Source organism: Caretta caretta, chromosome 19, assembly GCF_965140235.1.
Source record: "Caretta caretta isolate rCarCar2 chromosome 19, rCarCar1.hap1, whole genome shotgun sequence".
NCBI lineage: Eukaryota > Metazoa > Chordata > Testudines > Cheloniidae > Caretta > Caretta caretta.
This window is the reverse complement of record NC_134224.1, coordinates 3,224,361-3,240,675: the sequence shown is the minus strand read 5'-3', so window position 1 is coordinate 3,240,675 and position 16,315 is coordinate 3,224,361. Positions and strand designations below refer to the sequence as shown.

At 52.7% G+C, this 16,315-nt stretch overlaps 1 protein-coding gene across 6 annotated transcripts in view; it reads right to left on the bottom strand.

Moving 5' to 3' along the window:
* Positions 1–16,315, bottom strand: part of COL8A2 (collagen type VIII alpha 2 chain) — a 136,500-nt gene that overhangs the window by 16,694 nt on the left and 103,491 nt on the right. For 5 of the 6 annotated variants that reach the window (XM_075121368.1, XM_075121369.1, XM_048825654.2 and 2 more), the window contains one exon: positions 12,551–12,735. In XM_075121368.1, coding sequence (XP_074977469.1) covers positions 12,551–12,713 — 163 coding nt within the window. In that variant the 5' untranslated portion in view covers positions 12,714–12,735. The remainder of the gene's footprint in view (positions 1–12,550; positions 12,736–16,315) is intronic. The other variant, XM_048825653.2, reaches the window with a different exon arrangement.

Below are 16,315 nucleotides of genomic sequence, written 5' to 3'. Positions count from 1 at the left end.
GGCTTTTAAAACAGCCCACAGTGAGCACCACTAGAGGGCTCACAAACTATTTAAATAGGTACTACCCTATTCTGCTACAATGCAAGGGTCCAGGGAAATTCTCTTTTCTCCTGCACACTAGGTAACCTCCAAATGCACGGCTACCCGCAATATCACGCTGTGAAGCCATTAATACAGGGCCCTTGTGTGTATTTAATACCCATGGCTGTTGCTCACTCCTGCCCTATAATAATGGAGCAGACCCAAAGGAACAGAAGGCAAAGTCCAGACTGGAGCCCCATAAGTAAACCCTGCACCGCAATAAAGAGACCACCGCAATCTGTCCTGACGCATAACTGTGTTTTTAAAGTTCCCCTTTCCTGTTTTTAAAATAATTATTTTTAAAAATCTCACCAATAGTTAAAGTTTGAATGTTTTAAAGGTTTTTAGTGCCACCCACCCTCCTCAGAACAATGTAAGGTCTCAGAGACAACACCGCGTCTCTGAAGAGCGAACCTGATGCAGGATGGCACAGTGCTAAGCAGGTTATAAAAACCTCGCTAGAGCTACGTCTGGGGATAGACAGACAGGCCCAGATCCTCACAGGGCTTTAGGTGCCTAAATACCTTTGAGGATCTGGCCTTAGTTGTGAGAACTACGTCCTCCGGTGCTATGGCTCGCTGTGCTTGCATGGTAACGTGCTCCTCGGGATGGCTCGAACTAGGAGGAAGCTGAACAACCTGAACAGAATCAAGTTTCCTGTGCCAGGGGAAGGTGCTGGGCAATAGCTGGAATCACCACAAAGACTCCTAAAGTATAATGATCCATTCAGCTAGATTTTTGGGGGGCAGGGGTGTACAGTCAAGCCTCATCCTTGAGGAGCCAGGCTTTCACTTCCACTATCTCCCCAGGAAAGAGGCCTCACATCCCCTCGGGGTATTAACTAACATTCAGGGAGCGAATTTTTAATTTTTTTTCCCCCTTTGCAATTTAGAAAAGCAACTTGGCTTTTTAGAAAGGTAACTCCTGACATTTGCACTAGGTGGCACCAGCAAGCTAGGAACCCGGCCTGCCAAGAGCTCAGTCTCCCAGGCCACTCAGGGTGGGTTTCCGGGCTAAGCAAAGACCTGTGAGCTTCATTTTTAACCTCTCTCTCCTGAAAGCCCTTCAGGGTCAGTTGCATACAAGGAAGGCCTGGAGCTGCCACAGGATCCTCCCCTGGCTACACCTCAAGAGCTTTAATTGGGGGGCGTTCCAGCCCCTGCCACAGCATTGCCTTTCTACAGGTGGGGGAAACTGAGGCGCTGAATGGGACAGTGACTTGCCCATGGCACAGCCAGCGATAGGAATCCTGACTCCTTCTTTATCCCAAACCATCCTTCCTCCCAACATAGCCTCCCAGGCAGCAGTGCAACTGCAGGGAGAGGGGACGGTGAAGCTTGGGAGAAGGGGTGCCAATGCGACACACCCAGCTGGGACATCGCCGCCAGCCAAACCAGGCAGACGCGACAGTCCGAGGGGGCCAGCAGCACAGTGCCGGAACCAGCCGGCTCTCGCTAATGACGAGTGCCAGGGTTGGAGCTCTGCGTGGCACGGTTCCCTGCCACGCCCTTTGGGTGCCCCCAGAGGGGAAAGTGACTCATGAAACCGGGAAAAAAGTCATTTTGCTTTCGATTTGTAAAATGCTGGAAATGAAATAGAACGCTTCATTTGACCCAAACCCATTGTCCCCCTTTTGTTTGGAGCTGCGAGAGAACCAAAACCTCCGCCATTCTCTCGGCCTCAGCGCTACGGAGGAGCCAGAGGGCCTGGTCTATTGGCATGACCAACACTGTGTTCAAAGAGAGCGCGTAGCCACCTCCCAGCTGACAATGACTGATTAGTCTGGTAGAGCCGCCTCGCTCTACCCAGGCTCAGGGCCCCATTGGGCTAGGTGCCTTACGGACACGTGGTCAGAGACGGTGCCTGCCTTGGAGAGCTTACAATCTAAGCCGAGGAAATGGTGCTCCCCTGGCAGGCGGTCCCCTGGCAGGCAGGTGGCACCCATAGGTAGGGTCAAGAATCAACCCTCTCTGAGCCACTGGTTGGAGGCTTGAAGTGCCCATCGCACCGACTTCCCTCAGCAGCTGCGTGCACCGCCATGGCCAGCCAGCACGTGTGGCTCCTAGAGCAGGTGCCGTCTCCCGCTGCAGTACACCGGGGTGCCGGAGCTGGGCGGGCGGGGGGAGCAGCCTCCCTTTTGAGCCCTGGTCTGGGTCCCGCTGTCTGTACCTGCCGGCAGAGGCTCAGGCACCCTGGCTTCCGGCCCCACTTGTGGTAAGTCACCTCCCCTCTGGTTCCCTTCTCGACTGTGCCTCTAAGCGCTCCAGCCGTGTGGCCACGCAGCTGAACCGAGGCCTCCAGGTGCGCCCGTAACCCACACACTGATACACCTCTTCCTTCAAAGCAAAGCGGGGGCAGCATCCCCCAGGCATGACCAGGTAAAACCACAGGATGCATTTTGCCATGTCCCAAAGCCTCAAGCCAAGCACGGGCAGGCGCCGCAGACCCAGGGGGCAAGCTGCCAGTTCAGTGTGTGGGTTTGGCACACGCCTGGCTGCCTTGGCAGCCTTTGAACCAGGAGGCTGCAGTGGCATGTGATTTATGCTGCCGCTCTGACAGTCCGTTTCCAGCAGGAAAGCAGCTGCCATGCAGAAGCCTCAAATCCTACCAGCACCCACCGGGGATAAAAGGTGAGGCAAGAGGAGCCGATGGGGACTAGCCAGCCTCTTCTGGCTCCTTCCACCAGCTCCCTCCACAAGCAGAGTCGCCATCAGAGCCCAGTGGGAAAGGTCCCTGCCCGGCAAGAAGAGGATGGAAGCGCCTCCCCTTTGTACACTGGTGTCATAAAAAGAGGGACGTCCTTGGTCCAGGGCTGTGCAAACTCCAACTCTGACCCCGCCCAGCTATGCAAACTCCTCCCCTTTCATGAGAACAGCCATACTGGGTCAGACCAATGGTCCAGCTAGCCCAGTGTCCTGTCTTGGCCAGTGGCCAGTGCCAGGTGCTTCAGAGGGAACGAACAGGCAATTACCGAGTGATCCATCCTCTGCCGTCCAGTCCCAGCATCTGTCAGTCAGAGATTTAGGGACACCCAGAGCATGCGGTTGCATCCCTGACCACCTTGGCTAATAGCCATTGATAGGCCTATCCTCTGTGAATTTATCTCATTTTTTTTTAAAGCCAGTTATACTTTTGGCCTTCACAACACCCCCCCGGCAATTAGTTCCACAGTTTGACTGTGCGTTGTGTGAAGAAATACTTCTTTTTGTTTGTTTTAAACCTGCTGCTTGTTAATTTCATTGGGTGACCCCTGGTTCTTGTGTTGTGTGAGGGGGTAGTCAACTTTCCCCTACCCCCTCCCAACTATGCAAATTCCTGACCGCTCTCAGCTGTGCGATCTCTTCCCCCAGCTGTCCAACACATCCCCCCCTTCCCCCCCCCCCCCCCCGCAGCCAGCTCCCCTCTCCGGTGTTGGGGATTTATCAAAGCAACCCCCTGAGTTTTTAATAAATATTCTCGAATGTGGCCTGGCTGAAAGAAGTGATGCTTCTTTGTGCCCGTTTCCTGCCCCCTCCTGGGTGGAAATAGCCACACAAAGCTTGGGCCACTTTGAAAGCAGCTGCTGTGAGAGTTTCCTAAAGCTACGGGCAGCAGCGGAGTGGATAACTGCCAGGGCAGTAAGAGTGCGTGTACCGGGGAGACAGAGGTCATGAGATCTCCTGCTCCCTGGCTTGGCTGGGTCCTCTGGGGCTAGCCACCCCCCCCTCCATCCTCACCTCAAGGCTGCTGCCACTCTGTGGATAACAGGGACGTGCGGTCTGCAATGCCAAGCAGAGCAAAATGGCCTCCTCAGACCCCGGTGACATCAGGGAAGGCGAGGCAGAGGCCAGGGCAGGCGCGCCCAGTCTGACAAACCCAGATGCAGCTTTCGCTGCCACCACCAGACTAATGAGGAAGGCAGCCAGGTCCTGTCTTTCACTCCTCCTGCCGTCCTGCTTCGGGGCTTGGAGGTACTTCAAACAGAACAGACAGTCCCCGCCTGAAGAGCTCGCAGGTCTGCGGAGTCTCTCGCAGCCTCGTTTTCTGGTACGTCGCACACTGCCCCCTTGTCTTGTTCTCACAAGTCCCATGTACCCATGGACCCAGGCATCCTGACTCCCAGTGCCAAGCTCTGACCGCTAGATTGTCATCTTGGTTTTATTAAATAAGTGGACTATTGGCTGGATTTGGGGCAGTGGGGTCTATAAATAACTCTCTGCCAGGAGCCGGAGGAGTATTTTTCCCCTTTGGGGGTGTAATATAACACAGGAATTACCAAAGCACCAGCAAATCCTGTGTGTGTTACTTACGCTGTTGGGTAAGACAGACAGATGTAGGGGCACGTGCCCACTACCGGGGCATCTGCCTTCATAACAGTGACCCTGCAGCCATACACCGCGCTCCTTGACAGAGTCACATGTTCTCTCAACAGCCACTAGGACTGAGGCCGCCTCTGGCCTCTCCTGGGTGGCTCAGATTGGCCTTCACTGCAGTTCTTGCTTGCCCTAAGCAGCTCTCTCTCTCTTACGAAGCTCATGCTAGGATGGCCAGTTAGGTGAGCTCAGAGAACTGTCTGTCACCTGATCCCTCAGAGCAGCAGTGTCATCCAGTGGATAGCGCCTTGGCCTGGGATGCAGGAGATGTAGGTTCTATTCCCTACTCTGCCACTGGCTTGATCTGTGACCTTGGGCAAGTCATTTACTCTCCGTGCCTCAGTTTCCCCACCCACTCTTGGTCTACCTACCTAGCCCTGTAGGTACTACTACCAATGACAATTCTGTCTCGTAGGTGGCTAGAGTACGTAGGAAAAAAACGAGCAAAGAGATATTTGACTCCAGTCCCATCAGCAGCTAAAACGTTCCTTTTTGGTGAGGCTGCATGTGGAGTTTCTGTCTCTGGCTGGGATTCAGAGAACAGACTCCCAGCAGCTGGCGGGGCGGAGATCTTCACTCACTTCAACTCCAGCTTTTGCTGGGTTTTTTCTCCTGCTGCATGTGCTGATCTAAGGTCTTGTTAGCCATTCAGATTCCTCGTAAATCAGGCACTAGCAAGCTGGCCTTCTGCAGCCGCCTGCAACCTCCCCCCCCGGCTCCGAGAAGTTATTCCTCCTGGAGCCAACACTCCCGCCAGGCTGGAGGGTCCAGCCCTGAGCTAACTGAGTGGAGCAGGCTCCAGAGGTTTTCCCCAGCTGGAATGAGCCTGCAATCCAGCTTTCATCAGGTAGCTAATGTTTCAGCACTGGGCCGCTGCACTGTGTTGTCTGCGGCCATATTTATGAGCTCAGGTACTTCTGTGATCCTCTGCCGACACTGCTCAGATAAAGAGCTCCTGGCAAGGGCCCTGCACCAAGGATGGCTTGAATCATGATTTGTACTTAGGGCTGCCCATCCGATCATAACCACTTCAACAGTGTCCAGCAGTCCATCCCCGCCAAAGCCTGCGGCACGCTTCAGTTTCCTGGGCACACTCCACTGCATGTTTATTTCCAGCACATGGGTCAGGACTCCGCTCCCAGTTACACGGGCGTCAAATCTGGAGTCACTTCACCGACGTCAGTGAAATCATTCTGGATTTATACGGCTGCAAATGAGAACAGAGGCAGTCCCCCAGTGTGCACTGGTCAGTGGAGGAGTCTGCTCCGGCCAGGGTACCCTAGAGAAGCCAATCCAGCCCCAGGTCAAGGCAACTATCATGACAAACCCAACAACTCGCCATGAAGAGCAGCCGCTCCAAATCCAGATCAGGTTAGAAAAATGACTCTGTGTAAACAGCCCCTTCTTAGTCACTGCTTCTGCTCCATGCGAGGGTCAGTGAACATGGCTGGGGTGCAGGGACCAGCAGAGACTCATTCTTTCCTTGTGCTCCCCCATCTGTTTGCTGCTTCTGGCTGTGGTCTCTTGTTTGAGATTTAGACTGAAGGCTCTTGGGGTGGGGACCGTCTCTGTTACGTGTCTATACAGTTCCCAGCAGCCTGCAGCTGCTACCACCAATGTTCCCTCTAATTTTTGACAGGCTGGTTGCGCAAAAAAATTCTTCTGTGCAAATTGTTGTGCGCACGGGGTTTCAGATCTGTGTGCGCACGCACACACGCACAGCTTAGAGGGAACAGTGGCTACCACAATACTAATTAACGAGCAGGAATCAAACCAAGCAGAGCAGGCGGGGGAGCTGTCACTGCTCTGCCTCTCCCGTCCCCAGGAGGAAGGGCGTGGGGTTGCCACAATGCGGTAATATAAACCGGGGTAGATCCTCAGGTGGTGTAAATCAGCACTGAAGTAAATGGAGACAATTTACACCACTTGAGGATCTGGTCCAAGGATTCCTGCCACCCAAGTGCTCTGGTTAGTCACCTGTGATCTCCTCTAGCGGCTGGTGTGCCCAGGTGAGGGATTTACCGGGAACTTCCACCCTTTAGAGAGAGGATGGTTACCCTGGGTCTGGGGAGTGGTGAGGCCAATGCCCAGCTCTGCCACAGACTGACTCTCCGGCCTTGGGCAAGCCACTTAGTCTCTTTGTGCCTCAGCTCCCCATCTGTACCATGGTGGTCACAGCCCTGCCCTGCCTCCCAGGGGCTGTGGGCGGCAAGGATAAATCCAGGAAAGCTGCCGAGGTGCTCAGATGCTGTGGAGAGGGCGCCCAGAGAAATACCTAACATGACAGACAGACTGAGGAAACTAAGCTGGAGAATGTTCATAGGCCGCGTTCCCGCAACCTAATTCCAAGGAGACCCGGCCTAGAGAGCACCGGCCTGTTGGGCATTCTCCGGATCGCTGTGCTCTCTGCCAGTCGGGTTACACAGCATCAATGGTGCTGTCTCTCTTGGCTCAGGGAGGTCATTGTGTGAGCTCAGCGAGGCTTCCTTGCCCCTTCCTCTCCAGCTGCTGGAGAATGTCCGCTGTTAACTGACAGCGCAGTCTGAAAATCCCTGCTCTCCCCTGGGATTGGTGCTGCTGCGGCATTTCATCAGCGGTGAGCTCAGGGTGGTAGAAGCAATTCTTAGTCACCCATCTCACGGCCACTAAATCATCTGAACTTTCTCTCACTGGTTTGGTGTTTGTAACAAGCAGCTGCATTTGTCAAGGGCTGTAATTTTAACCTACTGCAGCAACTGGGCTGGTAAAATAATAATCAATAATAATTAATTTCCACTTCGCTAGTACCTTTCATTGAATGATCTCACAATGGGCCAAATCTGGAGGTCCTAATCAGGAATAATAATGCTACGTACTTAGCACTTTTCATCAGTAAATCTCACAGCACTTTACAATGGAGACAGTATCATTATTACCATTTTACGATGACAGGCAGCTGGATGTAATTAAGCTTGTGAATGTTCACGCACCATGTTCCCCCCTGCTGACACATTACAGCTTAGGCCCCTCTGAGCAATGGCAGAGGTAGTGAAAACTAGGGATTTCTCCCTTGAGACTTGATGCGCAGTGTAAGGGAAACACACTGGCAAAGCGTGGCATGTCCCTCCTGATGGCTGGTCCACAAGAGGACAACAGCCCTAATACTGCTGCCAGCTAATGGAATTACTCTTTGGCTCAAGTGGTAGAGGACAGTTTTGTAGCAAAGTTTATTACATCAGTGGCGCAGCGAGCCAAGTAACGCGTTGGTCCTCGTTTGGTATCCAACACGGAGTGTAGAAAAACTGCCTTTTACTAAAAACAATCACTGTTTATAGAGACAAAAATCCGGGCAAAGCCATTCCTCTAAGGACATTTAATTAGCACACCCCAAACACACTGACAGTCAGGTTTCTGTCCCCTAGTGCTTCTGGTTTAAGAATCCCATGCACCTGTGTTTGGGATCGAGCAGACGGGAGGGTGGCTAGAAATGGAGGTGAGCCAGAGAAAGGGGAATGCTTGGAGCAAGGCAGACAGGTATGAAAAAGCGGCGGGTTGGCGGGTGGTTTTCCAAACGGCCGATCACACTGCAATGAGCTCAGCTCCGCCTGCATCCCCGCCCCACTGATCGGCACATGTCACTTCGCAGAGACGGATTTAACGTGTGGGGCTTCTCGCCTCCTGCTCTTGGGGGGAGGAGAACTTTTTCCCGCTTGCCGTGTTTCGGTTAGCTGGACCTCGGAGGGCTAGCACCCGCCAGCTTCTTCCCTCCCGGCTGGTGGGAAACGCAGCTGGGGAAACCGAAATAGGCGAAGGATCAGAAACCTGGCCAGGGATGTTTAGCTTGAACAGCTGAGCATGAAAGCGCGTCCCGGGGATGGAGAGCTTGGGGTGGGTTTGGGGAAAGGATTCTGATATGTTTCTCTGGTATGAATCCAGATTGTCTCAGGCTTACTCTGGGTCTGAAGCAGCTCCCGAGATCAGAGCCTGGCCAGGGTGCGGCTGGGCTGTTTCCTGGCCACACTGGCCCAGGCAGGTGTCAGATTCCATCTCCAAAGCCCCTGATGAGTACAGTGTCGGGAAGGATCCAAAGGAGAAGGAAAGAGCAGCAGCTGGGAGCTGTCGAGCTCAGCACCATCCACATGGCACTTCCATTCAGCAACAAGCTGCCGGCTTGGGGACTAGTGGGAGACTAGCAGACAATACGTATTAATATTCTTTGTAGCCCAATAATGCCTCACCTGAGGCCGGGGCCCCACCGTGCTAGGCGCTGGACGTACATTCAGCACGTGAGAGTCCCTGGCCTGAACAGCTTGCAGCAAATACACCAGAGAGGAGGAAACATGAGGCAAAGTAACTTGTTCCAGGCCACCCAGCAGGACAGTGGCAGAGCTGGGACTGGAACTCATGTCTCCTGAGTCTCGGTCCTACCCCCTGGCCCGCCCTGCCGCTGTGGTATGGTTCCCTCTCCCCATTCCTACTGACAGGGGTAGTTTTCTCAAGAACATTCCCACAATTCCAGCAGCCCTTGTCACTGAGAAAGCCGCTGCCCCCCCGCCCAGTCAAGCCATTTACTGTTTACCCATGTCGCTTCCACGTATATGAATTGATTCCCACAGGAATACGGGAAGGAGAGGGTTAATGCACTGGGCAGTGGTACTGCATAACTCATGCTGGGACACCAGCTGCCCCGGCCCCGCCAAAGGCCATCTGGGCGTCTGTGTTGATCTTGGCGTGTCTCCTGGCTTCTTCCTTCTCAAGACCCGCACTGGAAAGAGACAGCGCAGCTGGGAAAGGGGCTGCAGACAGCTACAGGCACCCACAGGCTGCGGAGAGAGGGAATTCAGAAAGGCCTTTGTAAAGGTCGGGTGGGGGACACACACAAAGAAACAGGTAAGTGGGGAATCCTTCCCCAGTTCAGCTATATGCAACTCCCCAGCCGCAGGGGCACCGCACATGGGCAGAGCAGGTGAGAGAAGCGAGAGGCGAGTGTGACCTGCGTGTGAAGATGTTCTGTATCCATCACAAATCCCACTCCAGGCTGCAGCATCTGCTAGAGATTTGGACTTGGTTTGTGGGCACTGAGAGGCTTCGAGAACAGGAACATCTTCACGTAAACAACCACATGCGAAAAGAGGGGGAGGATGGAAAGGTGGAATAGGACATGGGGTGGGGGGGAAGACAAGTCTGGGGGACCTACTCCATACTGGGGGATGCGGTTAGCACTGCAGGGACTACGAGCTCTGTGTAAATGGCCCAAAAGCCAGGAAAAAGCTGGGAAAAGGAGATAAACTCGCCTTCTTTGGGCATGAGCCAAATTCTAATCAATGGAGGCCAGGAGGAAACGTCTCTTGGGGGCAAGTTAACCCATAGCTGCAGGGTTTCAGTTTCTTGCACTTTCCTCTGAAGTAGCAGGTGCTGACCATGCTTGGAGATGGGATAGTGGGCTAGATAGACCAAGGAGCCTGGTCCATTCTGGCAGCTTCTATGTTCCTGTGGAAATGCTCTGTTCTGACACCATCACTGAATGGGGGACAAGCCAAAAGGGGGATTTGCAGGAAGCTGGGAAGCTGCTGGCAAGAGTAAATACCCACGGGTGAAAATCATGGTGAAAAATGGGTCCCATGCAGCCCTGCTCCTGGGGGAGATTCCCCAGGCTCCAGCAGCCAGTGGAACACCTGGCCACGAGCCACAGAACTCGCTGCTGGCGGATGCACGCTGGGTATGGGGGCAGAAGGGCAGATGTGGAAACAGAGACAGAAAGGGAAAGGGCAAGGGAGCCCAGAACGAGCTGGGGTGGTCTTCGATGGACTGAGCCCCAGGAAAGTGCTTCATGGCACTTAATACAAAGCGGAGGCCGAGTGCTGTAGATCCCATCACACAAAGAACCTGCAGCTCTCCGCAGAGGCGTCACTTGGCTTCGTAGTGTGGACGGGTGCAGAGCTAAACCAATCTAATGCTGCTAAATTCAACTTAACTCGTAGTGTAGACCAGGGCTAAAAGTCAAGACGGGCTGTCTCTCTAACGGAGCTCCCAGGCTCCACCATAAGAGATGGGCCAGAGGCAGGAATCCCAGCGGAGGGGGTCTGATCTGTTACACAGGAGCTCAGACTGGATGAGCAGCAAAGTCCCTCCTGGCCACAACATCTATGAAAGTCTTCTCTCCTAGCTGAGCTTCGCACCCCCGCCACCCCAGTGCCTGTGTCTGCCCCTGCCCCACATGCAACGCTGCTACTGCCCATGCATGCAGCAGCCCCCTCCAGGCAAAGAGCGAATCAGGGTCTGTCATGGAGCTGGCATTTCCGGTGGCTCTGCCAGCTTGGTGGGGACGGGGAGTAGAGCAAGACTGAAGGGTCTTTGGGGCGGGGACTGTCTATTGCTCTGTGTTTGTACAACACCTTGCACAGTGGGGCCCTGATTTCGGTCGGTCCCAGGCACTACCGTCATATAAATAAATAATACTCTTAAGGGGGAAGTGATGGCTGTGTAAGCGGTAATGACGTAGGGAGCAAAGCATCCACTCAAAAGATGATTAACAGAAGATCCTAGGGATCCGGGCTTAACATTGTGGATGGGCAGGGTGGGGGGTGGGTTAGACTGTGGCCGAAGAGCCAGTTTGTGCAGGGTGGACTGGACTGGCAGCGTGGGGGTCTGGTTTATACTGAATGAAGAGGCTGAAACCTATGCAGGGGTTCTCCACATTAAAGGGGACCCCGCAGATGGATTTGGTCCACGTTACCTTAATCCACCCCCGGCACCCCTTTAGTCCATGTTATTTGCCAGGCACCTTGGTCTCCCCAGGCCGGTGGGTATGCCCATGTCCCCTATGTTCCTATGAAGTCTCCCTGGTTATGGCATGCACCGTCCCCCCTCAAAAGGCCACTCAGCCCGTTCTTACCGCTGGGCCCCATTCTGCCATGTCAGTACAATTCTGCATCATGGAGAATCACGTAACCGTGATCTCCAAATGCAACTGCTCTGACAGCGCAGCGGCTTGGCTAGATTTTGAGCCCAGGCCCAGAGATTAGCAGAGGGCAAAGCTCTCCCATGGCTCCTGAGCCCAAGGACCAGATAGAACAGATGCCAAAGAGCAGGGAGGAGGCTGGTGGTCTGAGGGGGGGCATTTGCCTTATTTTGGTAACAAAACAAAGTTAGAAACCATCGCCCCTGAGGAGCCTGGTCTGGTCCCTGCTCCTGCCCGACTCCATCCCTGCTCACAAGATGGACTGAACTGAAATGCACAAAGCTAGTGAGTCCTTCCTGGCCCCCACCACCCAGCCCCCCAGCAGGTACTGCCCACTCTGCCTTCCGGAGGGCCTCCCCTGGTTTTGATTCATTCTGTGAAGATTGCCCCCTATAAAGCCGGTCCTACTTTGAGTGATGTCATGGTGGCAGTGATGTCATCAGCACTGGCTGATGCTGTCACGTCGCCTCCTGGGAACAGGGCTACGCTCTTGGGCGCGACATTAATGCTGTATCGGGCTGGCCACTTAGGTCAGAAGGCAGCTGGGGAGTCAAACTAGCTGTGAGCCTGCCAACAAAAATGCCTCTTCGCGGGGAGACACCCAGACTGGGTCAGACCCGTTTCCAGGTATGTTCTGTCAGCTCCTGGTAGGCGTGAATCACATGAGAAACTAGACATGAGCTGCCTTAGTCCAGCCGTTGGAACCGTGGCTGTTTATGACCCAAGTCAGCAAAGCATCTAAGCACATGCTTAACTTTAAGCACATGCTTAAGTCTCATTGACGTCAATTGGGACTTAAGTGCATGCTTAAATGCTTTGCTGAATTGGGCCCCATCCTTTGGCCTGCATGTGTTTATGCAGAGCGGGGCATGGTGAGAGACCCACTGGCACATCCATGGTGTAGCAGATGCTTTAAAATGCTGAATTACTGACACGTTGCACTTCCATCTGCAGGTCTTCACGGACCAACAACAAACCTTAAACGAGCAATAACTGGGAGCATTACACAAGGAGTGAATTTTCACCCCATTCGAGCAGCTGCAAAGGTCTCCAGATCCTACAGGCTGCCAGGACAGTGGTACCATTTCTGCCATTCGTCACATCCCCAAATCAAGCCCTCCACCCCAGGCTCCCTTTAAAAAAGGCCGAGCACCTTGTGCATAAAAGTGCCCCTTACCGAGATACTGCCCTTTGCCTTCCCGGAATGGGGGTCCCAGGGGCCCTTTCACCATGGGCTGCATGTATTTCACTTGAGCATATCCTCCGCCTCCAGCACCTCCTCCGGACACCGAGCGGATGCCAGCCACAAGCAGGAGCAATGAGACAGCTTCGGCGAGCATCCTGGCTTCACCGCGAGTCTTTCTGTGGAGAAAAGGGAGCCCGGTTAGGGAGACAAGGAAGCCATGGGTTTGCCACCAAGTCCCTTACAGACCACAAACAAAAGGGGCTCAAGCTGTTGTGGCAAGTACTCCGTTTGGAGTAGGTAGGTCTGAAGGTTCCCAGTTTGCCAGGATAAAAACCCTTCCCGCACTCAGGGTCCATGGGGATGGGCGTGCGCTAAGAGCCTGACCCGAAGACACTGCTCACCTCTACAAACTCGGCGCTGGACCTATGCTGTGCGCCGTGACTTACATCAGTGCAGGACGGGGGGGTTCTGCTCTGCTGGCAACGTACACCCACTTTGCACTGGTGCAGATAAGGGCACAAGGGCACAAGGGCAGGGCAGTGAAGGCTCAGAGGCCATGATCTTGGTATTGGCAGCGTCCCAGGTGTCCCGGATCGCCTGCATGGCGTCACTTCAGCTTCCCGACACAAGTTAAGGCAACTTTATCTACGTATCCGTGGGAAGAGCTTAAGGCTGAGCATGTCCTTAAAATGACGGTTGTCACGTGACAGCACATTACAGCACCCTCTCCCCTCCACTGCATCTCCCTCCTGCCAGTCAGAACCGGACTGAGAGCCAAAGTCGTTTCACACACGGGTCCTCAAACTGCTCTTAGAGCGTCACAGCCAAAGGGACCTGGGCCAGTTTGCAGCCAGGGTCCCAGAGCAGAGACGCATTGTGTCAGATCCTACAGTACCAACAGCTAACTACACATTTGATGGTGAAGGAGCCATTACCATCTGTGGGTTAAGTTACAAAACAGTTGACTCCATCTAGCACTAGATTGGGATGTTCTGGAAAATGCCTGTTAAAAATGCAGTAATACAGATTTAACTGGAAAAGCTAACGAGTACAGAGAGGAAGGCTGTTCTTGTGGGGAGCACACTGGACTGGGTCTCAGATGATCTAGATTAAATTCCCAGGTCTGCCACAGAGCCCCTGTGTGACCTTGAATAAATCCTTCAATTATTCTGGGCCTCCGTTCTGCAGCCTGTCAAATGCGTATACTAATTTTAAGCCCTTTGTGACTTTTGCTCAGGGAATGTGACCACTTGAACATTAATCTGGATTAAAGTAAAGGGTGGATTTAAAATGGACTAACTATTCCTAGTTACCTCCATGGGTGAATGGTCTTCTTCCGGAATAAAAGTGCCTTATTCTTAATTAGTGTAACCCACTTCCATAATGGAACAAGAGCATCCACACATGGAGTTAATCGGTAATAGTTACTGTGGTTGCAGAATAACTCCTCATTGTAGGAGTGCCACAAGTACAAGGTGCCACAAGTACTCCTTTTCTTTTTCCTCATTGTAGATAAACCCTGAAATGCTCACCGCCTTGGACAATGGGGCCTTGAGCTCGGCTGGGCCATCTGGCTGCTATGGTAATGTAACTAATAAATACTAATAAGGTACCTAATATTTAGTTTCAAAAGTTACCCAAGTGAATGTTCATCCCAGGTTAAATTATACCCATGCTATGAACTTCCATGAAGGAGGGTTTTTTTAAAATTAAAAAAAAATCCCTCTGAGCTGAGAGTTGTTGTCACATCTCTCTGCTGAACAGGATTTCCTCTAACAAAAAACGTGTGTACTCAGGATTTGGCTCTTGAAAAGATTTCAGGTTCCAAGTCCGGGCTTCACTCTGTGATTGAAACCTTAGAGGCACAGAGCTCTGGTTGCTCTCAGACTGGGCAGTGGGTTCACAAACGCCTGTAGCTTTTGGCGGCCAGCGGCCTGAAAAATTAAATGTCAGAAACAAATTCCCATTCCAAGGTCTGCCAGCACTAGTAGCTTTCCGCTGTGGTGCTTTTTAAACAACAGGAGTTTGTTTGGTCAAGTACTTATGAGAACGTTGGATTGTAAAAGCACCGAGGGTTACGATGCTCTGGAACACCAGACTCCAACTTGAGTGCCTGTTTATATAAAATAAATACCCTCCATGAATATATCTTTCCTTTAGCAACACTTTCCATGCCAGCTCCAAGCAGAGAGCTGCAAACAGACTGATTTGCACGAACGAACATTTATTTTCAGAAGCTTAAATAACACACAACGCCAAAGAGCTGGGTATTTTTGATCCTCGTAATAACTGAACCGTGGTTGCTATTAATAAGAATTAAGTGCTTGGCCTTTCTGTTCCTAAGAAAAAACGAGCAGAACAGCTCCTCAGCTGGATTTGATCGGCATTTCCTGAATCATTTCCACTGAAACGGCAGCAGAAAGCTACGGCATGAAAAAACAAAACCAAATAAAACAAAATTGAAAGAAAGAAAACAGAGAAAAGAAACGGACAAAACTCCAGGACGGGGCAGTTTCTGATGCTGCAAACTCTAGGCAAAGCCATCAAAGGTCTTTAATGAAGACCCCGAACCTTGCCCCAAGGAATGTTTGTGAAGTCTCGTTTTATTAGCTCGACCTGGAGAACAGTGCTCCTGCGATTCCACATGATTGGCGGCTAGGTGGTGAGCTGAGCCCGGCGTGCCGATGGGCTGAGGTAAAGGGTTTGCTCTGGCTGCCATCTTCAGGCTTCCATGTTTCCACACAGACTTCTCCTGTCCCGAGGGGAGGAAATGGCTCCTCGCAAAACGAGGGCGAGACCCGAGTGAGACTTTTTGGGGCTGTGAAGCTCACAAGTGCAGCAGGTGGTTCAACTTACTGGGGACCACGAGGGAGAGGATTTGCTCTTCCTTACTCCACAGACAATGAGCAAGGTGAAAATTCGAGGCCTGGCTCATTCTGCATGGGGCTAATGCCAAAGTCGGATGGGCTGCTTTGTTAGCAGCTAGCAGGGTCTAGTGCTTAATGGACAAACTTTGCAGGCAGGAGACCTGGGTTTTATTTCTGATCCTGCTGCTAACTCACTGTGTGACTTGGGGTAAGTCACTTCCCTTCTCTGTGCCTCTGTTTCCCCTGGGCCAGTGAGGCTGACCTACTTCACTGGGGGGCTATGAGGTTTAATTAACTAACACGCCTGGGGACCTTCCTATGAAAGAGCCTAGCGATGCAGACAGTATTGTTCCCAGGCAGCAGAAAGAGCTAAGCTCAGAGGCCATGCTGCTAATTGGACATGAAAAGCATCACTGGACCCAAGTCCCCATGGGAATCTGTGCTCAAACTTTGCAATTCAGGTTTTTTTAAGAATAGCCCAGGACTATGGCCCCCAGAACTGTGGGTAGATCTGAGCAGCTCAGAACCTGGCAGGCACACCCTGGCTGAGGTGTCTCCCTGGAGTCAGGTCATGAAAATAACAAGCATCAGTGTACTTAGACCTGGGCAGTTTAACTGAGTCTCTTCCTTCAGGCCCGATCAGTGTCCTGTATGTCCTGGGGTTGGGGCATTTCTGGCACTCCAGGAGGGGGTGGAGGGAGGGATTTGTCACTCCAGAATAGCGCCGGGGTGGAGCATGCTGAGCAAAGGGCATTGTCTCTTGCTCCCACCTCACCCAGACTGGCCTCTTCTGGGTTGGTAGGCACAGCAACGGTGCTAACTGGTCCCTATTGCTTGCCCTTATGAGTGCACCCAGCCAAGCTATGGATCCTTCCTTCCCAGCACCTTC